We start from the raw sequence: 26,650 nt of genomic DNA on the forward strand, positions 1-26,650 counted from the left end.
AAAAAAATGAAATAAATGAAACAGAGAGCTTGTGTGCACTGCTGGAGGTCACACAGTAAAATCACATTCTAACTCCTCATGCTGTGCTCCTCCTAAAATAAACAGGCTATGTATGTCAAAATTAAATAAAGATGCTACGAATACTTGACAAATGGTAATGAGTGTGGCCAAAGATACCACTGTGGCAAAGGCATTCTCCATCTTAATTCCTAATGCTTTGACTGGAGAAATAAAAAGCAGCCCTGTTACCTCTGCTATTAGTTCTCTTTCTGCAGTTAGAGACCTTAGATCCTGAAAAAGCATAAAATAACTAACAGGTACCTTGTGGGATTCTCTACAATGAGACAGAAACTATGGTGTCTATAACTAAAATATTAAAAATATCCAAATACAATATTCAGTTACTCTTGTGGTTTCAAAAAAGCCTGACTTTCAGACTCTTGAATAATGGGAAGCAGGAGTTATTTAATGCACTTAAAATATTTGGTTCTACTTTAGAAAGCTTTAATAAGCACACATGCATAAAGGTAAGAAAACAAATTTTATCTAGGTTAAATATAAATCTGAGACTACTAGTAGTATCATTAAAATTACATGACATATTGTCATCTGTTCTTTTTTTTTTTTTTTTTAAGCTAACTGGCTACCATTTCCCACAAAACCACTGTGTCTTAAAAATGCAACAACAACCGACAGATTTTTCTTGGAAGAGACGAGACAGAGTAAGGGGTAGGCTCAAGGCAGACTCAGAAAAAGGGCTCAGGTTCATGCTGTTTGGATAATCAGGTAATATTTTTTAATCATTTACTTCAGAAACAATTTTTAATAAACTTGTAACTGATCAAAATGTTTCAGAGAAATGGATCACTGGCAAGGTACTGCTTCTGACTGAAATGTGAGCTGATTCCCAGATTTAGGACTTGTAAGAAATCATGATAGTAACATGATATTAACATTTAATCCATATTTAAAGGTATTTTAATTTGCATATATTCATAGGACACACTTATTTGTTAAAAGGAAAGAGAGAAAAATTTATGGAACTGATCTTCCAGAAAGAAGAAAAACTTCATGCTGTTTTACCTCACAATCACAGTTTAAGGAAAGCATCTGTTTTAACGCACACAAGTACCCTACACTTCAAATATATATTGGCTTAGGTGAAAAAAAATATTAAAATGCTGGGAGGAAAGGGATTTACTACATTGAAGTCCTTAAATAGTATATGAGGTAATAGATATTTTACATCAGTGTTTAATAAATATATATGGTGTATGAGTAACATAGGTGCATTGTGAGATAATTATGTTCTCAAACTCATTTAGACAAATGTCAAAAACGTTTTCAAAACACAGTGGTGAAACATTAAAATAAGACAGGTATTTTAAAATGTAACAAAGGATGAGCAGGGTTCATAACCTCTGCTTTAGAAGAGGTTTCAAAACCTCTGCCTGCATCCTCAAAAGTATGATAATGTGTTAACTGTGTTTATGCTTCTGTTAAATAAAATTATTAAACTGTGAACTGAAATACATCCATTTTATTTACAAGTTCTATGCAAAATAGCCTAAAACAGAGAGAAAAGGGCTTTTACTAGAATGTAGTACTATCGATGAGCATGTAATAGCAATGGGCCTGCCTACATTTCTGGCAAGCAGCAACTACAGTCTACAAACCACTGATGGGCTAAACAAGCTATTAATGACAGTTGCTTTTCAACACTTAAAATGGCCAGACTGTGTTGCCTGACCACAAGGACAAGTAGGTCATCACTCTCAAATGTTATACAATATAAGAAGCATAAATGAGACCTCTGTGGGGAGAAAAAACCCACAGGTATGGCTCCAGAGTTCTTTTGCTATTCAACTATTAATAGAAAGCAAATCCCACTTAAAGTTGTAAATACTTATAACCCATTTTACTAAAAGATTTATCATCACTTATTTAACCTTCCACCTAGAGTTGAACAAGGTATTATTAATTCTGGTGCCCAGCTCTAGCTCTGAAATATACAACCTAATATCCAGAACCCAAATAAAGAAAAAAAAAATTGGCCCTCTGCGACTCTCACAGAGTAGAAAGATGATGAAATTTTGGCCCTGTGTAAACCCATGGAGTGTCTGTCTCTCCCAATCATTCATAGGTTGCAGAATCATACTCATGACTATATGGGGGATATATCTAGATTTTTCATCTGATTCAAGGGCCTTGTTCCCTGATCACTTGTCTTTCAAGTCAATGTCTTTGAATGTACTTTTCTTTCTGCTGTTTTCTGGACCAGCAGCATTAGCCTCACTTGGGAGCTTGCTAAATGCGGACTCTTAAGCCCCACCCCAGATCCAGAGTTTAAATAGTATCTACAGGAGATTCATATGCACATTAAAGATGGAGGGGCACTGACCTAGGTCATGTTCTCCGACTCCTACGTATCTCCAGTTATTTGACTTTTCAGAAAAGAGAACAAGGGAAGCTTTAGAAGTATCATACTGATCAGGATAATTCACTTCATTCTCTGCCCAAGGAGACATGGCACAGCAGTCCTTCTTTCAAGTCAGAAACAACCCCCAAAACTATTCTGACCTTAAAAAGAAGTGACAATTTTTCATTTAGCTCAACCCAATATATTCAGATCTTAAGCCCTCTCCCAAGAGGAAAGGATAGCATTATTTGTATAGATTGCTAATAAAAAACAATAATAGCTATACTATAATCACATGACAAGATTCTATCTCTTGCACACTTTTATAATTGTAACAATAAAAATGTATGTTACTGTCAGCTACTTGACTGTATTAAAAACACTCTAAAAAGAAAATATTTTAGCCCCATTGAGTATTTCAATAAGAGCTACAACTCACTATATTATCCAGAAGTTAAAAACACAAGAGGTAGAAAAATAGGGAGTCAGCTACCTTTGATATAACAGAGAACTCAGAGTCAGAAGCAACATCACCATCTAATAACCCCCACCTCCATTCCTTCAACCCTACTGTGTTAACAGATACAAACTGGGGTCACATCAGAAAGTCTTTAATTTGTATATGATTTTTCATCAAATAAAAAGTACTATTTCCTTAAGTTCATTATAAAATCTAACTAAGCATGACATTATAAGCAATGATTTTCTCTAAGTCTCTGAGTAGATATTCACACTGAACTCTGAGATGTTTTGTATTCAATTCTGCTGACCATTCTGATCACTCTAGGAGGACTGCAGGGGACTGCATACGATTCAAGGCCTATTGAACATTGATTTCTGACATTTTGCATTATAAATTTCTCTTTTGAGGCAAAAGTTTTCTAAGACACCTCCCCTTGCCATCGTCCTGATAATAGCTTTAAGTTTAATACATAAATGGAAATAAAAACAAAAATCATCCCCAGGGAAAAAAAAAGTGCAACACTAAAATGCCAAAATAGTGAACACAGGCCTAGGAGCTGGTGTTACCAGACCTCTAGCTAGAGCAAAGAGGGTTGAAAATGAGTGAAACCAGAAGAGGCAGCCTGAGGAAGCATGCTTCTGGGAGAAAATCAGGTGAATAGAAAACATGGAAGAAAGTAGTAAGAAACAAAATGCTAAAGAGAAACAAGACATGCCAACCCCTTCCTCCCTGCCATCATCATCTGTTAGGGAATGATGCTTCAATATATTGTGGAAGGTCTTCCCTGGTAGCTCAGACAGTAAAGAGTATACCTACAATGCAGGAGACCTGGGTTCAATCCCTGGGTTGGCAAGATCACCTGGAGGAGGGCATGGCAACCCACTCTACTATTCCTGGCTGGAGAATTCCATGGACAGAGGAGCCTGGTGGGCTTACAGTCCATGGGGTCGCAAAGAGTCAGCCATGACTGAGTGACTAAGCACAGTATATACTGCAGAAGAGGGCACCCTTAAACCAGGAGCCCTGTCTACAAAACATATAGGATTTTTAAAGGGAAGGAAGGGAGGGAGAGAGGGAGGGAGGGAAAGGAAGGGAAAGAAATCAAAATCACCCTGACACAGTCACCAGATTAAAACATTACAAAAGATGAAAATTCTCCCCTTAAAACCAATTACAAAGCACAAGACTCATATGGACAAATAATAGAAAGAAAACCTAGAATCAGATATTCAAAGAATAAAAACATAAATGTAAGGGGGAAATATTTCAGATATGAAGGATACATTATAAGGTATACAAAAAAGAATAAATTCTAATGAAAACTTAATAAGAAATATTGAATAAAACCAGGAAAACAATTGAGAGAATTAAAAACAAAAATAAAATAAAAATCCATAAAAGTAAAAATATAAGGCTGGTACCAGAGATATCTGGGATATCTGAATCTGGGAAAGACTGAAGGTGGGAGGAGAAGGGGACGACAGAGGATGAGATGGTTGGATGGCATCACCAACTCAATGGACATGAGTTTGAGTAAACTCCGGGAACTGCTGATGGACAGTGAGGCCTGGCTTGCTGCAGTCCATGGGGTCGCAAAGAGTCAGACGCGACTGATCAACTGAACTGAACTTAACTAAACCAGAGATATCAAAAGCAGAATAATATTTCAAGAAAATCAAAGAAAACTGTGAGCCAAGGATTTTATGTTCAGTCCAAGTTGTCATTCAAGTGGCAAGACTCCAGAAAAACAGCTTGGAATGTGCAAGATCTTGGGGAATATTGTACATATGAGCCACAGCTAAACAGAGAAAGAAACATAGTAAATATAATGATATGCAAGTAATTATGGAGTAATTTCCAGGATATACTAATGAGTGAAAAGAGCAAATTACAGTAAAAAATATATATACAATATGCTTTTTATAAGAAAGAGGAAATGGGAATACATACATACAAGCATATAGTTGCTGTTGCTGTTTAGTGGCTAAGTAGTGGCTGACTCTTTGGCAATCCATAGACTGTAGCCCACCAAGCTCCTCTGTCCATGGGATTTTCTAGGCAAGAATACTTGAGTGGGTAGCCATTCCCTTCTCCAAGGGATCTTCCTGACCTGGGAATCAAACCGAGGTCTCCCACATTGCAGGCTTATCCTTTACCGTCTGAGTCACCAGGATATATTCTTAATCTTACGAAAAGCATAGGAATTACAAACAAGAAATTAATAAAATTTGCTATATACAAGAAATAGAGAATAGCTAGATAGGAAGGGGTAACACCTCTCTGAGAATACCACAGCATATAACATTTTGACTTCTGAAAACATGCTAACCTTACGGATATTCAAGCATAATTAAATCAACAAGAATGGGAACAAAGGCACCTAAAATTAAATATGAAGTGAAGTGAAATGAAAGTCGTTCAGTCGTGTCTGACTCTGCAACCGCATGAACGATAAAGTCCATGGAATTCTCCAGGCCAGAATACTGGAGTAGGTAGCCTTTTCCTTCTCCAGGGGATCTTCCCAACCCAAGGATCGAACCCAGGTCTCCCACATTGTAGGCGGATTCTTATATCAGCTGTGCCACAAGGGAAGCCCATAAATGGGAACAGATGAATGTAACTATATTTCAAATGATTAAACTACACTCAAGGGGAAAAAACTGCAAATAAATCTTGAGGTCTTTTAATTAAGTCTGTTTTCAAAAGATACAGTTGTAGTGATTTTGGAACTATTTTATGTATATTATATGATTGAGCGAATGGGTAAACATATTAGTGCTACAGGAGTCTGGACTCTCACTTTACATAAATACAAATATGAAATGGGGGAGAACAAGGAAGAACTCTTCGGTTTGGATTGAAATTGGAGGCATCACTATGACTCACATGTTCTTAAAAATATCTATGTACTAACCTCCCTCCCTCTATTTATCTGTCTAATCTAGGACTAAAAGTTCCTAAAAGTAAGAAAATTCCAAAGAAAATGAGCACATCACATGTCCAGACCTTGACTCCTAAATACCATTCCCCTTTAAAATGAGATACTGAAGAAATGGCTGATTCTGGGAGTGGGACAGGAAGGTATAAGATGACCCTCAAACATGTTTATCAGAAAATGAGGACATGCTTAGAAAAAAAAAAAAATAAGAGTATGTCAAAAGGACCCAGAAATCATCTTGAAAGAGGACTCTCTGGACAAATATGACACAATCTGAGTGACAAAGTAAATAAGAAAAGTAACTGATAATAATCTGTTCATGAGTCTTTGCTCACAGTAAAAAGAAAAGTAAAATAAGAAGGATGGGCTTTTCTTTATTTATTTGGGGGGGGGTTTGTTTTACTTTTATTTATTTTTTTAATTTTTTAATATAAAATTATTTATTTTAATTGGAGGTTAATTACTTTACAATATTGTATTGGTTTTGCCATACATCAACATGAATCCACCACAGGTATACACGTGTTCCCCATCTCGAACCCCCCTCCCACCTCCCTCCCCATCCCATCCCTCTGGGTCATCCCAGTGCACCAGCCCCAAGCATCCAGTATCATGCATCAAACCTGGACTGGTGATTTGTTTCATATGTGATATTATACATGTTTCAATGCCATTCTCCCAAATCATCCCACCCTCTCCCTCTCCCACAGAGTCCAAAAGACTGTTGTATACATCTGTGTCTCTTTTGCTGTCTCGTTTACAGGGTTATCGTTACCATCTTTCTAAATTCCATATATATGCGTTAGTATACTGTATTGGTGTTTTCTTTCTGGCTTACTTCACTCTGTATAATAGGCTCCAGTTTCATCCACCTCATTAGTAGAATGCACATCCGTGGTCAGTCATGTCTGACTCTTAGAGACCCTCCAGACTATAACCCATCAGGCTTCTCTGTACATGGAATTTCCCAGGCAAGAAGACTGTGGGAATGGGTTGCCAATTCCTATTCCAGGTGATCTTCCTGACCCAGGGATTGAACCCACATTTCCTACACTGGCTGGTGGATTCTTTACTTACCACCAAGCAAACGGATCATACAACTTCTAGAAACATAAAACCTGGGACCTTATAGTTGAACGCTGGCTCCTAAATATAGGGGAATAGTAAAGCTGGAAAAATCTCATTTTCTCAATCATCAGGCAAGAATTATCAATGGATCATGAGGCACCAACCTTCAAAGGCCGTGCTTAGAACTTTAAACAGATATAGTCTTTATGGGTGGTAGACAAGTTTGTGAGAAGATAAATAAAATGGTATTGGGGAGTATATGAAAAGAAATTTAAGCTAAGAATGACACGCTGGACAGTTCACAGGAAAAGGTGGCAACACAGATAGAAAGGAATAATGAAATAAAGACTGAATCAGGGCTTGAGAGATTGTGACAAATAAATGAATCAACCCCTGAAGAGGTCCGAGGGAAACAAAGTCCATCCATCTTACTCTTCTCTCCATACATCCACAACTGATTTCTCCCTTCCAGGTTACAGATACTATATATATCAAGAAGAGCCCATAAACAGAGTACAGACAGTGCAACCATGTATGTGTCCTTCTGGTAAATATAACATACTTTATATGTCATTTTTCTTAACTAAATTTAAATTTATACTGGATTTTACCCTCTCTCAGGACAATGCTAATTTTCTATGACAATTCAAGTAAATTTGGAAAGAAAAAGGCTGAAGAAGGCTACATAAATAGAAGAAACTAATTCTAAATGTGTGGGATGCTCTTCTCATTTTATTTTTACGCTATATATTTTTTTTAAACCAATCTATTAGAATCTGTACTTCTAACTGTATTTGGCATACAGTCAATTCAAAGAAAGAGTACAAGGGCTAGAAGGGCTTGTAAGGGCTATAAGTGCTGTTCATTTGGTAAGTGGAGAGATAACAAATCTGAGGAGTCCAGAGTTGCTAGATTGACAGGTTTCAATGAATTCTTACATTTACTTCCTTTTAGACAGTTATAAAGAATATCATTAACTTTACTTAATATTATTAGTGTACAAAGCAATACATAGATGTATATATGTGATATTATGCTATGTATTCATAATGCTGTTAATAGTTCAGTCAGTGGGTCAATTTTACAATGTTAAGCTATAGAGTTTGAATAACTGAGGTAAAATGCATTAAAATCATCTACTTCCACTACCTGTTATATTAATCCTGGCTCTCTAATCCCTAAAATGCATTATCTTTGAAATACATTTGATGTATATGACTCAGATAAAAACTAAATATAACTTAGAGTCAAGAATGGGAAATAATAATTTAACAAACCATTACTCCTGACTATAATTAATACACGTGGCTATACTTCATCAAAGGTTTTAAAATACCTATAGTCGCAGAACTCTGTTTAGATGAAATCTTATTTTAAAAGTTTAAAAGTATATAAAATCACTAAAAATGGGCACTGTTCTGGCTAAAGTGGGCAGTGGAAGCCTGGAGTGCTATTTGCTATGGGGAGAAAACCTGGCAGCCCAGGGCAGTCAGAAAACCACTGTTGCACAAGATTACAAGTCAAGTATAAATGCAAGAAATTGTCACTGAAAATAAATTCATACTAGTATGAAAAAATATAAAATTTAAACAAAGGTTAGAATCTAATTTGTTTACTGACGAATATGAATCACATAAATATAAAGTCTTTTTATTACATAATAATTTACAAGAGATTGGCACTACGTTAACTATTCTTCCTTGTTATAAGCTGCCAACTGATACTGGCATTAGATGTTTTAGATTAATATTTTTATTGTAATGTCCATATGTATCTCCTAAATATATCTTGTACTATTAAGTGAGAAATGAAGATTCAAGAAATAATTTTTAATAATGAGAATAACAATGTTATTTATTTACTTCTAATCTGGAAATATATACATAGTTCAATTTTTCTAACTTGGTTATTGTGTTCTGCTTTTAATAATTAACCTGTAATTTTTAGCATGATTTAATCACTTTGAAAAGTCTAGATTTCCTCAGTTTCCTTTAGTTATTGAAAGAAAAACCAAAAATCCTTTCAACTCTAAAACTGCTATAAATAAAAATGGAGCTGCTCCTATTTGCTCTTGTGTGAGCACAACAAAAGCACATTAATAGATAACAAAGCTACAATATGATACACGAATGAAGTCTTGCATGAAAAAACTACTTAGATAGTATTTACAAAAGAATCTCTATCATTAATTATTCAACATTTGGATCTGACCAGAAACCAGAGCATGACTTTATAATGCTCTGTTTAAATGAACTACTTAATGTTGTAATGAACACTCAATGTGGTGAGCTCAATGAATTTTGGACCTGGTATAACACAGCAGTTTTCCAACTTTTTGATCAATGGACAGATTTTAATGTTAAGTCAGTTGGAATTTCACTTGTGCTTTAAAAATGTTTACTGAAACCGAAAATTTTGCATCTCAATTATTTTATATTCTAAAACTGAATGTAGTTTAAACCAATGCATTATTCATAAAGCAAAGACATTAGGAAAAACAAAGCTGTGCACTTCTTTCAAAGCTGTTAAATTGCTAAAACATACCACATTTATGCATGCAATATTTGATTGTTTTTTTCTTAACACACAAGCTTGTTTTTGTCAGATCAAGATATGCCAAAAATTCTACACCAAACATTTTTGTTTATAATTAAAGCAATCATCAATCCAAGGATTGTCATCTATTTTATTTCATCTCTACATCAAAAAAAAAAAAGTAATTTAAAAAAATTTTAATTCCCTTGAAATGATAAGATAAATGAAAATGTAAGTGCCTTCACATAATAACAGTAAGCTGACCCTTTGGGAAATGGTTGACTTTCTCAATACAAGGTATTCAAAGCTCATTCAAAAGTGTTCATTTAGAATGCAGATATCAAAGATGATGCAAATGTTCAAGAGAAAATTAGAACTTACCAGATGTTCTAATCCAGCTTTGATGTTTCCAGATTCCCTAAAACAGAAGAATAAAAGTTTAAAATAGTTGTTAAACCCTCGTCTGCTATAATTTATGTTTACCTCAAAAATATTTTACAAACCCCTATAACTTTTTCATATATCTTTCCTAATGTTAATAATAACCCCATTTTTAAGGACAGAACAATTTCCTTAGGAACAGATAATTTATTTATATTTAATAGTAGTATTAACACTCAAATTTATATTCATCTAGTAAAATGTTTCAGATTTTTCCAAGTCAGTGGAGAACAAAAAAAAAATCAAAGATTATCATTTTACTATTTGTACACTATCTTTATTTTACATTAGCTTTTTCATTCGAGTTTATTTTTTTAACATTTATTACAAAAATGTTCAAACATACAGATTCTATCTACCATCTACATTTGACATTTTATCTACGATCTACAATTGACATTTTACTATATTTGCTTTATCAAATGCCCATCTATCAATAGGTGCATTTTTATACAAGGAATATGCACAAAAATAATATTTATCAGTGCATAGCTAAAGACACTAAATCTTAAATTTTTTCCTGCCATTAATTTTATTAAGTTAGTACCCACTATAAATCAGAACCTAAAATTATAATATTGAAAAATTAATCACCAGTGAAAACACAAACATCAAATATTACAATATTTATTTTAAGTATTTAATTTCTTGCTTTTCACTAAAAAAAAAAAAAATGAGCTGATGAGACAAAACACAAATAACTATACAAGTAGCAAAGATAATTTAAATACACATTTGGTGGAATATGGCAATAGTTGGATGCTTTTTCCTCATTTCAGTTAATGCTAATTTATTAGTGAGTAATGGACTTTCCCTATTCTCACTCTGATCAAGCAGTATTTTAATTCCATTATTAAGACCATACCTTACTTGCTTTAACACAAAATTGTACTTCTACCACAATGCAGAAAATAATTATGGAACATCTGACGACAGTACTGCATTCATGATGTTTAATCTTTTCCCCACACCTATTTTTCTCTGAAGGGGTCCCAATGTTATTTCTTTTCTCTTTATTTTGTCTCCAATTTTTTTTTGCCAAAAATATATTTACTTCTGTTTCCTTTGTCTTGTTATATAATCTTTTTTCAAATTTCCCTATCTTTTCCCTTTGGATCAACTGCTTGAAAACTATACAAGTGGCTTCCAGTGTTTCCTCTCACTGCCCAGTCTGGCATCTTGGGAATAAACGCCACTGTCCACTGATTACTACTCCTCTTTAGCCATTCTCTTTTCTGCTTCTGACAATGCTACATAATCAACATTTTAAAACTTAAGGGTTTCTGAAACTCATTCTCTGGATACAGTTCTAATGACAAATGATAGACACAGACTGCAACAAGGCGTGTCACAGCAGGCCAGTAACTACATCATTATTTTTACTTTTATTATTATACGATTAATATATTTATTAGAGCTGGAAGTCTGATGAATTTTTAAGTGTTCACAAGGAAGTTTTCATATAACTTATAACTTGTGTAATTTAAAATTTAAACAAAAATAAAAATACACACAGTAAAACATCTGACAGTGTAATGTGTTTGTGTGTGTGTGTGTGTGTGTATACATACTACAACAAAATTAAATCTTCCTGTCACTCACCCCTAGTTCTCAATCACTGATATTAGCTATTTATTTGTCCTTCCAAAGACAGTCTATGCATGTGTGTGCATACTTCTGTGTGTGTCTGTGTGCTTCTCCTCTTTTTTTCTTTTCAACCCAAAGAGAAGCATACTATACACATTGCTTTGTTCCTGAACTCAGCAATCTATGTTAGAGTGAAGTATATTTATACTATATAATTCACATCTATTTCATTTTTCCCCATAGGTACATTGTCACACTATGGTTCTTATTGGAAAATAATGCAGTATAAGAGAACAAAAATGCTCAGATTCAAAGTAGAAGTCCATAATTTATTATCTGAAACCACCAAGGCTAGACATGTTTCATCAGAATATTTTGGACTTTTCTGGTACTCTGTTTTGGTATAAGGATATGCTTTACACTCATTAGATTTATGTATGTTTTATCTACTATTTGAAATGTTCAAAAGGATCCACTATACTAAATTTTTAACTGGTATTTATGTTTAAGCCAGTTTAATCAAATTTGGCATTGTTTATATGTTCAAGTTTTCTTCAATGTTTTGTTGAATATGAATTTAATAAATTGAGCACTAAAGTTTAAAAATAAGAAAAATAACAAAATAAGAAAAACAAACAAACAAAGAATATTTTGGGTTTTAAGAAAAGTAATAAGGTACATACGGTGTATGTCATAAAACACTGACAGCAATACTTGAAGCAGCATCTCATCATCATACATATTAATAATTCTGAAAAAAATATGAATATCCACACAAAGTGGGATAAACAAAGACGATACACAGCTTCATTTAAGGGTAGGTTTTGCTGTCAACTGACTTTATCACAAACTTAGGGAAAATCTCTCAGTTTTCGGAGTTATTTGTATTTTGGAATCAAGGATAAGAAACTATTCTTTAAAAAGAAAGAAAGATTGGCTAGCTATTGTTTCATTATGTTTTCAAAGAATTCCTTAAATTAAATGATTTTAGGAAAAACACATTTTGAATGACATGTCTGAAAGAAAACTAAGCATCTTCCTTGACACATGTCCCTTTCCTTCGCTACCAAATATAAACAAATATAATCAACCACAAGGTCCTGGCTATCCAACATCCTTAATTATCATTTAGTGTTAACCACTTCTTTCTATCTTCACAACTATGTCTTATTTTAGGCCATCATCTTTTCTCTCTCAGATTATTGCAAAGCTTCTTAATGGGTCTCAATGACCCCTGCCTTGCCCTATGTCAATTCCTTCTCCATAAGACAGCAAGATCTTTGTAAAATTAAGCTTGATCATGTCAATTCTCTTCTTAAAATCCATGGCATACTACTATACTCCAGTTTAATTCCCTCTGTTATTTGTCAAAGCTATACCACACGGAAAGTGGTAGCAAATACTATAACAAACTACAACCTAAACAAAACCTCCTATGGAGAAACCCCTTTTTCTCACAAATGAAGTAATGAACTCTTCCCATGCATTCACATCACAAAATTCCCATACTTTGGACTATAGCCCACCAGGCTCCTCTGTCCACGGAATTTTTCAGGCAAGAATACTAGAGTGGGTTGCCAGTTCCTACTTGAGGGAATCTTCCCAACCCAGTGATCGAACCCACATCTCTTGCATCTCCTGCACTGGCGGGCAGATTCTTTACCACTGCACCACCTGGGAAGGCCCCTGGGTAGATCCACCCAGCTCCACAACACTCAAAGAACCAAGGCAACTGCAACAGTGAGGGGTTGTTTGGGAGAACAGTATTGGGAGTTTTGTGTATGTGGGTGATGGGTAGTGGGTGGTTGTTTCGCTTTACTTTGTTTTGGGTTGTTTTTTAAAAAGGAGGAGGACCCTATGGGGAAAAAGTGGTTGACTGAGGCCACAGCTGAACAATTAATCTGGATAAGCACAAGCTAGAGCCTAGACTTTTACCCCTACCCTTAGATTAAAATTACTAGCCAAAGTAGCTGAATGTTGCAAGGAAATAAAACAGAAATCCACAAGGCAAATTTTTAAGAACTCTGAGGTGTTCTTAAAAATAACAGAATAACAACAAAGAAAGTAACTTCATCCAGAGAAAACACACTGAGCAAGAATATAAGTATAATAACATATTCAAAGATAGGGGAAGATTTTTAGAAGTTAAATATGAAAAATGGTTATTAAAAATAATCAATATGAGATAATGAGTATTAGAAATACAATAGTTTGAAATAAGCAACCCAGAGGATGAACTGAAAGCACAGTAACTACAGACCAAGAATGAACTAGTGAGCTAGAACATGGACAGAACTCTCCTAGAAGGCCATAGGAAAGGCATGAAAGAACAAACAGGAGAGAAAATTAAGAACAAGAGTAGAAGTATGAACATCTATATAATAAGAATCCTAGAAGGAAAGCAAAGACAAAATAAAAGGGAATAAGTATTTGAAGAAACAGTGACACAAATTTCCTAGATATAGAATTACTCAAATCTTAGACTGAAAGTGTACATACAGCAGTGAACAGGAGAATTAAAGAAAAATCACAGCAAAGTATTATATAAAGATAATTAAGGCTATACTATTATACATCAAGAGAAAAGTTTAAACGTTTCCAGAAAGGAAAAGCACACTCCTCTAAAAAATTAGCACTGACATCAGATTACTTAACACTAATGCTAGACAATGGAGTATAAGCTTCCAAGAGAAAGTGAATAAAAAAGCTGTGAACCTAGAATTAATATTCAACAAATAAACTATTATTTAAATTAAAGGAAAAATAAAGAAATATTCAGCATACAAAGTCTTAGGAAATTCAACACACAAAGACATTATATGAAAAAAGTTCTGAGGAATATAATAAGAAGAGAAAAAAATTCAGGAAGAAGCAAGCAAGCAAAATAAGGCAAGTAAAGTCTGGCATGGAACATAGTAATTACTGTAATATTAGTAATCAGTGACTAAAAAGAAAACTAAAGAAAGGTCATCATAACAAAAATACCAGAGAAGATTCTTAGATTGGGTATGAAACAAATCTAGGGATGTGTGATTTACAAGAGACACATGAAACAAAAAGGAATCAGAACGGTTTCTAAAAAAGAGATATAACCAAGCAAACACAAACCAAAAGAAAGTTGGGTTAGTGACTTTAATGACAAAATACATTTAAACCACCCTGTGGCACAGTTGGTAAAGAATCTACCTGCAGTGCAGGAGACCACCTGCAATGAGGAGACCTGGGTTCGATTCCTAGGTTGGGAAGATCCCCTAGAGAAGGAAATGATAACCCACTCCAATATTCTTGCCTGGGAAATCCCATGGACAGAGGAGCCTCACAGGCTACAGTCCATGGGGTCACAAGAGTTGGACAGAATTTAGCACCTAAACCGCCACCCCTCCATATATGTATACATATATTTGATATGTATATATTTTACTACATACATATTTTGATATGTATATATTTTGCTATGTACACGTGTATATACATAAACACACACACCAAAGAAAGCCATTCTCTTCAGGTACAATAGATCAAATGACAGTGAAAGTGAATGTTGCTCAGTCGTGTCTGACTCTTTGCAACCCCATAGACTGTACAATCCATGGAATTCTCCAGGCCAGAATACTGGAGTGGGTAGCCTTTCCCTTCTCCAGGGGATCTTCCCAAACCAGGGATCAAACCCAGGTCTCCGGATCAAACCCGGGTCTCCAGCATTGCAGGGAGATTCTTTACCAGCTGAGCCACCAGGGAAGCTCAAGAATAATGGAGTGGGTAGCCTATCTCTTCTCCAGTGGATCTTCCCAACCAAGGAATCGCACCGGGGTCTCCTGCATCATAGGCAGATTCTTTACCAGCTGAGCTACCAGGCAAGCCTGATAACAGAACAAGACACTTTCATTTATATCTAGAAGGTTTGCATATTTGTAAAGCTTAATATGTATCATAGCTTGGGACACCGAAGTTTCAACAAATTCTTCATGAAAATCAGTTTTGTTTAGTCTTACCCTGGGCAGAAAGACAAGGAAGGGTGGCTGTCTCAAAATAACACAGATAAACCATCAGTTCAGTTCAGTTCACTTCAGTCGCTCAGTCGTGTCCGAATCTTTGCGACCCCATGAATCGTAGCACGCCAGGCCTCCCTGTCCATCACCAACTCCCAGAGATCATTCAAACTCACGTCTATCAAGTCGGTGATGCCATCCAGCCATCTCATCCCCTGTCGTCCCCTTTTCCTCCTGCCCCTAATCCCTCCCAGCATCAGAGTCTTTTCCAATGAGTCAACTCTTTGCATGAGGTGGCCAAAGTACTGGAGTTTCAGCTTTAGCATCATTCCTTCCAAAGAAATCCCAGGGCTGATCTCCTTTACAATGGACTGGTTGGATCTCCTTGCAGTCCAAGGGACTCTCAAGAGTCTTCTCCAACATCACAGTTTAAAAGCATCAATTCTTCGGCGCTCAGCTTTCTTCACAGCCCAACTCTCGCATCCATACATGACCACTGGAAAAACCGTAGCCTTGACTAGACGGACCTTTGTTGGCAAAGTAATGTCTCTGCTTTTGAATATGCTATCTAGGTTGGTCATAACTTTTCTTCCAAGGAGTAAGCATTTTTAATTTCATGGCTGCAGTCACCATCTGCAGTGATTTTGGAGCCCAAAAAAATAAAGTCTGACACTGTTTCCACTGTTTCCCCATCTATTTCCCATGAAGTGATGGGACCAGATGCCACGATCTTTGTTTTCTGAATAAACCATCATGAGTATATAAATACTACATGAGAGAGCATGATGTATAATACCAGTTCTAGAAGTAAAATATCTTAAATCTAAGTTCTACAACAAAACAGTTGAATGAGCTTGGGTAATAATCCAACTTCTCTGAAGCTCAAATGGTTCACCTATGATGTGCAGATTTTTTAACTCTTGTTTTACCTAACACATAGGGTGGCTGTGAAAAAATAAGCAAGATAAAGTATATGAACGTACACTATATATTGTAATATGCTATATAAATCTGTTATTGTGATAGATATTTTAACACAAAAGTCTTTAAGAGTGGTTCCAAAAGGCTAAAACAATTTTTTTTAAAATAGAGAGGTAAGATTCAAGACATTGACAGAAGGATCTTGCAACAAATGGTATAAAGCCTGTCCTCTTTAGTGGTCTGTCTCTTGGGTTGTCCCTGTCATGACTTCATCAATATTTGTGCAACTCCTTTTGCCCTGTGCTGAAAGCAGACTTAATTCAATTATAGGTTTCAAAACTGATAAAATGGTCCTGAAGTGGAAAATGGGAAGAGATTATTGGCAAATGAATAAAGATTTGTATCGAACTAACACACAGGAGTACAGCAGGTCTTTTTTTAATCATTCCCTGTCTTAAATCTTCTGGGAACCATGAGTTTCCCTTCCCCTCATGCAGCACATCGATTTCTGAATTAGACTGCAATATTAAATAATTAATATACTTGCCATGATTGATGTTTTGCATTAGTTGAATATTAGGTTATCAATCAAAATCCACTTGGTTTAATGTAATAATATTGAAAAAGTGTCACGGGCTGTTCATCCAATTTGTAGTTGAGGCAGCACAGATAGTTATGTTGGCATAACACAAGGCTTTAAAGCAGGAAATGCAGTGGCTCAACATGTATGAGGCAGACATCTTGAAACTAACTGGGACAAGGCTGAGGTTGTCCTAAATAAACCTTGTGACACTTGTCAGTGTTGATGTTAGATCTCCTTCCAGGAAGAAGATGATGCCACACATCAATCACACTATGGCAGACAAGAATAAAATTAAAATAAAGTTAATGCTTTACCTTTGTGGTAAACAGATTTCATTATTCTGCCAAAGAAAGCATGCTCCAAATCTAGAAATTGTTGCTATTATACAGCTTATCCTCTTAAGAAATTTCTAAACAACAGACTGATTGTTTAGATCTGGGCTTGCTAGGAAAGGATCAACACTTTTTAAAAAATGTGAGAACAAATTACACCAAAATGATCATTCAGGTTTTAAAATGGTCTAAGGGAATCTGGTCAAGGCACCACAATTAATAATAGTATTTATTTTAAAAAAACAACATTCCATTTGATGATGACATTCTCCTTTGCTTTCAATATTTTGCATCAAAACTATAAACTACGAACCTGGAGAAAAATTTTTAATCACTTGCTTCTCCTAGTAAATTTTACTCATCACTATTAAATCAATCTAAAATCTATTATGAATTGACTTATATAAGCAATATTTTATAACAGACTAAACAAAAGACATCCAAAAGAAAAGTAACTGCTTGGGTGGGAAGTAGAAAAGTAACAAAATAAAATATAAACCAAAACCATTTCAGAAAGCAAGCCAAAAATCAGTGAGTATCTATTACAAAATATAAACTATAATACATGTAACTAAATAAAGTAGCATTAAAGTCTCATTTCATTCACCAAGAAATATAAGATTAAATGTATTTATAATCAGTGATGTACATGTATTAACCCACATAAAATATGCATATATACAATAATTGTGAAAAACAGTTTAACTTAAGTAATAAGGTTTTTATAGGTTTTTTGGTCATGAACTAAGCATATTATCCACTTTTAAAAGATTGTTATGCTACAGTTTTCTACAGCCATAAGAAATAAAATGACAGCTAATTTTGTACTCTCATATAAAGCAAAAATCTATGTGAGCTGAGTTTTTTTTTTTTTCTTTTTTAATGGCAGCAAAGGCTTTTAAAAGCCTGAGTTATAAGTTATAAATATATCTACACTTCCTATCTCAAATAATAATTAACAAATTTTTTACACGTATAAGACCTTTTCTGTTATTATCAGATGTTATTAATGAAAAATCTGGTAATATAAATTTAAGAAAAGCTTGGGTTCAAAATCCAACTCTATTGTTTAACTAAATAACTTTGTCAGGATATATATCTTCTCTAATTTGCCATTCTTAAATTCAAATGAAGGATTGAAGATAATCAGCATGCATATACCAGCACTCAATAATTACTGGTTCAGTATGACAGATTAATGTACCATATTTCACTTTCAAAATCAAGAAATATCTTTATAGATCTTAGCTTTTTTAACCACCATAAAATATATTTCAATTGTTAATACTTACAAATGAAAGGTAGTCTACTTTTCAAATAAATACACAAAAAGAGCTTGGCCCAATGGACAGCATCCAATAAAAGTGCCATCTATATCTTGACATAATAAGTACATTTTTCTATCCTGATCTCTTTGAATGGAAGCAGAATTTAAAAGTACACTGAAAAAAGTAAGCAGAAATAATTTAATAACCTAATTTTAAAAATATTTTAACCCCAATAACAAAAATACAGAGTATCACCTACTTCCAAGAAGATCTCTCTGAAATTCTCAGATTCAACTTATTAGGTTTGGCTGGAATTCTCAGTACTTTTCTCCTGATTGGAAAATACCTTGCAAATTAGTGGATCTAAATATATATATATTTTACATATACATGTAAAATATATAGGAGAAGGAAATGGTAACCCACTCCAGTATTCTTGCCTGGAAAATCCCATGGACGGAGGAACCAGGTAGGCTACAGTCCATGGGGTCGCAAAGAGTCGGACATGACTGAGCAACTTCACTTTCACTTTTCACTTTCACTTTTTCAAACATATATTCTTAGGTGACCAGATTGCATAACGGTAGTTTTCAGACATTTGTATTTTACAAGCAGTTATTGATCTGACCGATTATTATTTACAATAAATTTTGCTCTAGAATTTATAAACCACTTACACAGACAAGTGTACTATGGTTACTAAATTTTATGTGTATTATTCTCTTTTAAAATTATTTAATTAGTTTCACAAATACTACTAAGCATCCATTATATCAGGACAAGTTTAAAGTAAACATATTAAACAGCCGAGGACTTAGGACACACACACAGTTTATTACAATGGGAAGCTGTAACACTTAAGTTGGTACATATCGTAAGGTACATTCATTCAGGTAAACAGTTTTGGGACATCACAAAAAGGCCTACATGAGAAAGAAAAGAGGTTTTAATATTTTCCAAGTTATTCTCTAAACAGTCTCAGATGAAGAAAAACTAAGAGAATTCATCACAAGTAGATCTGATATTAAAAAAAAAAAAAAAAACTGCTAAAGAAAGTGCTTCAGACCAAGGGAAATTATACTAGAAAAATGACTGAACATTGAGAATGAAGGAAGAGCAACTGAAATATACTTACTGAGTACCCTCATACCTTACTTAGTCCCCATGATAAATTTTAAGTGGATAATAAAAACAATAACAACAAAATAAACATTATTGATGAAAAATATCTTGGATGTTTAATCCATAATGTCAAACCAAGGTGAATACATGAAATAGTTAACATCTAAGCCAGGCAAGGAAAATGCATGTGAACATGCTACCTATGTGCTATTTCCACATGCAGGACTAAGACTCCTAATGAGTGGCAATCCTCTTTCCCACTGAAGCCAGATGTAGTTCAAGAATCATTCTTAACACTGTGCTCTAAGGAGTCACTGCCAGTTGTCTGCAGTGAGCAAGTGAGATGCAACTTGTTTGTCACCACTCCCTTCAATCCATGTGCTTGACCTGGTTCAAGAAAAATTTAAAAGAAGAGAAACAGTCATGTGTGTTAGAGTGGTTGGGAAATATTTCAAAGACAAGGGGTAATTTTAGCAGGATCCTGAAGGATTAATTTCATTTGAGCAAAGTGGGTAAGCAGAAAAGAGGCAGGAAGAACAAGCCCAAAGGTCCCATGTGATCTGTTAGAGGTCAAGTAAGGAGAATAGCCTGCCCAGAATAGATGCATTAAAAGGTTATATATTTCTTTTCATCTTTAATTTTAAGTAATTTTTATATGTAAGTTTTCAAGGGTATCATGTACAATTGTGCATGTTGCTCATTATGTGGGAGGAAAAAAAGAAAAACCAAACGGGGCAGTAGAAGCTAAAAGCTATATGCCCCGGCCAAGCAGTGCATTCTGGTGTGGTATTGCATTCACCAGAAAGGACGGCTTGTCTGATTAGGCTCAAAGGTGCCATATGGACTAGCAGTCCCACAAATAACAATGATTATTATACAGAAATTCAAAATCACATCTGGTTCTAATGAAGAAGAAAATAAAAATCACCTGACATCCTACCAACCAAGATAATACCTCAACATGTTTTAGTTTTCCCCTTCCTTCTCATGTAAGCAAACAAATACACTTATTTTCTTAGAAGTATGGAATAGTCATTGATTTATTATGTACTTACATAGCTTAAATTTTTTATCACTTAATGATATACTATAATTAAACAGCTATTGAAGTATCAATAAATGTTTACATATAATATTTTTCTGTTTACATATTATTCTGTTCATAAAAATACAACAGGTTAACATATCCACTACTCTTAGAAACTTGCATTGTTTCTGATTTCTAATTCTAAATAAAATGAGGGTGTAAAAAAAGGATAATTGATCATGAGATTTAAAAAATTATTTATGAATTTTATGCTATGTTTATTCCTCTTGCAGGACCAGGGTAAATAATTTTTAAAAGGGCAAATAAATCAGTATATTTCACCTCTAGTACTTAAGCCTAAATAAATTTATCTACTATATTTGTTAAATATTAATTTATATTTGTAGTTATAATTTATAATAAATACAAATAAATATAAATTTCTACTCTCAAGAAGTTCATTATCATAAACTAATGTTCCAAAAGCTTCCTAAAAGTAATATCTACCTATATGTGTAAACAGTAAACAATTCTAAATAGAAGATAACAAACACATATAAGTACTGGCTCCAAAATCACTGCAGATGGTGACTGCAGCCATGAAATTAAAAGACGCTTACTCCTTGGAAGGAAAGTTATGACCAACCTAGATAGCATATTCAAAAGCAGAGACATTACTTTGCCAACAAAGGTCCGTCTAGTCAAGGCTATGGTTTTTCCAGTGGTCATGTATGGATGTGAGAGTTGGACTGTGAAGAAAGCTGAGCACCAAAGAATTGATGCTTTTGAACTGTGGTGTTGGAGAAGACTTTGAGAGTCCCTTGGACTGCAAGGAGATCCATCCAGTCCATCCTAAAGGAGATCAGTCCTGGGTGTTCATTGGAAGGACTGATGCTAACGCTGAAACTCCAATACTTTGGCCACCTCATGCGAAGAGTTGACTCATTGGAAAAGACCCTGATGCTGGGAGGGATTGGGGGCAGGTGGAGAAGGGGACGACAGGGGATGAGATGGCTGGATGGCATCACCAACTCGATGGACATGAGTTTGAGTAAACTCCAGGAGTTGGTGATGGACAGGGAGGCCTGGCATGCTGCGATTCATGGGGTCGCAAAGAGTTGAACACAACTAAGCAACTGAATTGAAGTGATTCTACTAACATCTTCAACTGCTAAAATTAAGAGAAAATGCAACACATTTATTTTTCCTGAGAAAAGCAACTTTCAATAACTCAGAAATTGATTATTCAATTATTAAAGTCATTTGATTTTTCTCTTCCCTCTAATGTTTTCCTTTGTAACCAGACTGACACTCTAAAAGGAAACAAAAACTAATGTATGATTTTAATCTGGTAAGCACCTAATAGTGCTAGCAAATAAAACTACAGTATTAAACTCCTCAGCATATAACTCAAGATTCTCCTCAAATCAAACAATTTGCCATTTCCTAAAGACTTCTTTGAATTTCTCAGTACTCAAATCCTTGATCATTATTTATTAACAAGTAAACACCTTCTTAGTGTTTTCTTACTAAGAAAATACTGACAGTATGTGCCTAGCACTGTACTAAGTGCTTTACATCAATTAGCTCATTGAAACCTATAAGGGTAACTTTATTATAAAGAGAAAATTATTACCCCTACTTTATAGATGAGATAAGTGAGGCTTAGAGAGGTGAAGTAGATCACATCATACACACTTCAGCTATTAAAAGGCAAATGTGAAGCCAGGCACCCCAAGTTCTCTGCCCAAAATTTAATCAAGAGATAATTTATTACTGTCTCTCTGTAAAAACAATAACCTTAACAATGAAACAAGATTTTACAGTATTCTCCTACTAGCACCATGACTGGGAAAGGAGATGCAAAGGAGTGAGGATTTAAGTAAAAAAGAACACTGATCCTTAATAACAGGATAATATATACCAGGTGCTAAGCCTTATCATTTACACTTACAATCTCATTGAATTCTCACAATATTCACAAAAAGAAAAATCTATATAAATGGCTAACATTCAGGGAAATATTATAGTGCACAGATCTGCAAGATAAAACTAAATGCCATTTTTCACCTAGGAAACAAGCAAAGATAAAAACAAATGACAATGTTTTTATTGTTGGCAAAGGTATGGGGAATCAGATCCCTCAAGTGTTACTTGTGAGAGCAGAAAATAATACAAATTTTTCAGAGGAAAATAAGAAAATGTTTCATGTTTTCATTAATACACATAAAGCCTTTGACCTGAAAGTTCTACATGTCTGGGCTTATCTCAGTGTTGTATCCCAATGCAGTATCCCATTGTAGTAATACTGTGTAGTATTGTGCAGTATCCCAATGTTGAGTCATAAGAAACTAATCACTCCATTGTGTTTAACATAAGACAAAAAAACAACAGTGAAACAACAAATTTGGAATAAATTAAATGCCCATTAATGCCAAATTATGACAGAAAGCATGATAATATTCAAATAACAGAAAACTGTATAGTCACTAAAAATTATGATGCAGTTGAGTATTTCCATGAAAATGTCCTTACAGTACACTGAGTTTTTAAAAAGAGCCTATTACAGTATAGCATGATGTTAGAATTGTTTAAAAAAACTCTTATACATGCATGTGTATGAATACATATGTATGTGTATCTACATGTAACTAAGAGGTTATAAACTAAAATGTTAAGAATATTTAGCAGTGGGATTTTGACTGATTTTTATGTTCACTCTAATGCTTCACTTATGTGTTTTCCAAATTTTCTTCCATCAAAATACATTACTATTGGCTAATTTTTTAAACATTTTTTTTTAATCCTTACTGCAGTACTATGGAGTAGTACATTATCCTCATTTTGTAAATAAGAGATCTGCATAGAGTAACTTACTTAAGGTAGGAAAGTAACTTCCTAAGATGGCCAAAATTGCTCTACTGAATCTAAAGCTCATTCTTTTACAACAGAAATGCTGCCTGCATTGCTTCTATTTTAGCTTCTATAAATCTATACTCAACCCACACCTTCCCTATTCTCCATAGTTTGAAAAAGATTCATAAATTATCTGTGTATATAAGCCTGTTACCTTCAGGTTTGCTTTAAAGACTCAGTGTACATTTCTGTCCAACTTAAAAGTCTCTACAGTGTTTAATACTAATTGAATCATTCTAAACTTGATACATGAATATATAAGATACAAGTGAATTAAATTTAGAGCTGGAGAATGTGAAACTGGAAATAGAGCTGAATGCATTAAATAAAACATAAAAGGTGAAACCTTAAATAATTGATCCAGATTGGTCCGAGTTCTACCACATTCCCTTCCTTTCCACTTTGTCTGTATTAGTTTTGCTTCCTATCACTTCACCAAAATTCCTCCAACACTCTTCACCCTTATATCAATGTTTTCAAGCCCCAAGTTTGTCTCTCTCTGCAACATGATCTATACTATCTGGCTAATAATTTTCTACTGCTATCCAAAATGTCCCTCTTCTCAGACCAGTCCATTATCATTTCCATGATTTTTTTTTGTTCATGCATTCATCTACCTAAAACAGTCTTCCTCTTCCTTGACACATCTTCAAATTCTATATATTTATTGTACAGGAACCAAACTCCCACTTCTACTAAGTTCATAACAGCTTTTTACATTTCTAAACTTCTAGTCACTCCTTGCATTCAATAAATATTGGCTTAGACGGTAAAGAATCCGCCTGCAATGCAGGAGACCTGGGTTCGATCCCTGGGTTGGGAGGATACCCTGGAGGAGGTCATGGCAACTCACTCCAGTATTCTTGCCTGGAGAATTCCATGGAGAGGAGCCTGGTGGGCTACAGTCCATGGGCAAGCAAAGATTCAGATGCGACTGAGCAATTAAGCACAGGAACTTCCAAGTACCCTAAGTTGTGAATGTAATAATACATGTAAAGTGCTTAGTGGATTACTGTTAGCATATATAACTTATTATTATCAACATCATCAGATCCTTCAAGAGCATTGCTCAGATGATTAAGATCAGAAGGCTACAAAGCCACTCAGAGATACAATGCTGAGCAGTTAGCTGGTCTCATGCGCCAGCTAAGTGACATGACTCCTGAAAACCATCTTGCACATATGCCTTATCATGACACATGAAAACTACAAATTCTCACATACAACACATATCCCTTTTGAAAAGACAGAATATTAAATCTGTGGTTACCAAGGTCAACTGCACTGCCCTTATAGAAAACTTACTTTATGTGGCTTCCATGTCTGTATTCATTTCCCAAGTTAAATATTTGTTCAAGTGAACCTTCTGCTTTGGTATCATATGAAGCTTTTGGATAAGTATAGATTCTTAGTAAGCAATGTCAATCAAACTCTAACTTTCTCAAAACTATATATTAAAGATAAAAAATCTTTAGGTCTTCAGATATGGTTAACTAAAATAGTTTATTTACATATCACTGGTGTGCTACAATTCATGGGGTCGCAAAGTCAGACATGACTGAGCGACTGAACTGAACTGAACGTTAGCTAATGTTCACCAAATTAGAAATGGAAGGTCTCACTGGAAAAGCAGAGAAGTAAATAGCCCAACAAAACATTAGAAATGCTTTATCAGAAGTCTGATTTCACGAGTGTGTTTCTTGGCAGACTATGACAATGGGGAAAAAGCAGAAGCTGTGGGTAGCAGAGTCTAGGAAATTCTTCATAGAGGTGATGATTGAGATGCCTTCAAACAAAGGTCATTGCAACCACAAGGGGTCTAGAATCAGCTCCTCTGGTTTTTTCAAGGACTTCAGTCCTTCACTTATTTTTTGTCTTTCTCCCACTCTGTACTGCTACTGTGGGGCAATCAAGGGTTAGTGACTTAGGACAATGAGTCAAACTGAAAGTAACCATCAAAGCTTCATTTTCTTACTGATAATGCAACCCAGAGTCAAAAAGGAGACTAATGTTACATTTTTCCCTCAAAGAACAGCATGGGTGATGGTCAGGTGGATGCACTGGGGTAGGCAGAGGGTTGGCGAGAAGAACGGTTGTCTCACTACTGAGAAGCCTGGAGCAAAAGGCTCTTGACTCTTTATGGACCAGTGAACCATGGGGAAAGAAAATGGGAAGGGCTAGGAATGGAAAAGTACTGAATCAAAGTGCAGAAAAGTATTTCAGATCCCAAATAAGGACTCTGAATCAAAGCACCCAGTCTGGGAACAATGGTGCTTAATGGTTGGGTCTAAAAGACTGGACTTCCCTGGTGGCTCAGATGGTGAAGCATCTGCTTGCAACTCGGGAGACACAGAATTCTGGCCTGGAGTTGGACTCCTCAGCTACCATGCTACTTACTTCTCTGCTTCCCAGTCAAACCTTTTAAAAAACTACATAGACACTAAGTCTCCACACTCCTGCTTCCTATCACATCCAAAATTTTCTCTTCCTAAAGTTGTTGGTGGTGTCTCCATGTTACCAAGTCCAAATGCCACTGTATCATCCTTGTCTTTATATCCTTCTGAGGACCATCTGAAACTGTTGAACACTCCTTCCTGCACATCCTCTGCTCATTTGCCTTCTGTAATATTGCATCATTCAGGTTTTAAACCTTTTTTGAAAAAATGACTCATTTCCTTTGTAGGTTCATGTCCCTTTTTCCAGCCATCAAAGGTTAGAGCTCCTCAAGGTTTGGTCCTATGCCCTCATCTTGTTCTATATTTCAACCAATCTTGCTCTCAGCATTAATAGCAACCTACAGGTAAATAACAACAAGCACAGTCTTCAGAAGTTTCAGATTCATTTATCCAAATGTCTATTTGACATTTCTATTTGGATGTCTCAAAAATTAAAACCAAAAATTTATATTCAATAAGCCCAAAACTGAACTCTTAAGTTCTTCCTTCAAATCTGATTTTTTTCAGTATTTCATTAATTCAAAAAGGAGTCCCAACATTTGTCCTCAAGCCAAAAACCTAAGAATCAAACCTCTTTATTTTCTT

The 26,650-nt window shown here is 34.9% G+C and overlaps 1 protein-coding gene across 1 annotated transcript in view; it reads right to left on the reverse strand.

Annotated features, from left to right (window-relative positions):
• RSRC1 (arginine and serine rich coiled-coil 1) overlaps positions 1 to 26,650 on the reverse strand; it is a 448,839-nt gene that overhangs the window by 243,247 nt on the left and 178,942 nt on the right. The window contains exon 5 of the mRNA XM_070767993.1: positions 9,805 to 9,841. Within this exon, the coding sequence (XP_070624094.1) occupies positions 9,805 to 9,841 (37 nt within the window). The remainder of the gene's footprint in view (positions 1 to 9,804; positions 9,842 to 26,650) is intronic.

The sequence above is a fragment of the Bos indicus genome, chromosome 1 (genome assembly GCF_029378745.1).
Source record: "Bos indicus isolate NIAB-ARS_2022 breed Sahiwal x Tharparkar chromosome 1, NIAB-ARS_B.indTharparkar_mat_pri_1.0, whole genome shotgun sequence".
Taxonomy (NCBI): Eukaryota; Metazoa; Chordata; class Mammalia; order Artiodactyla; family Bovidae; genus Bos; species Bos indicus.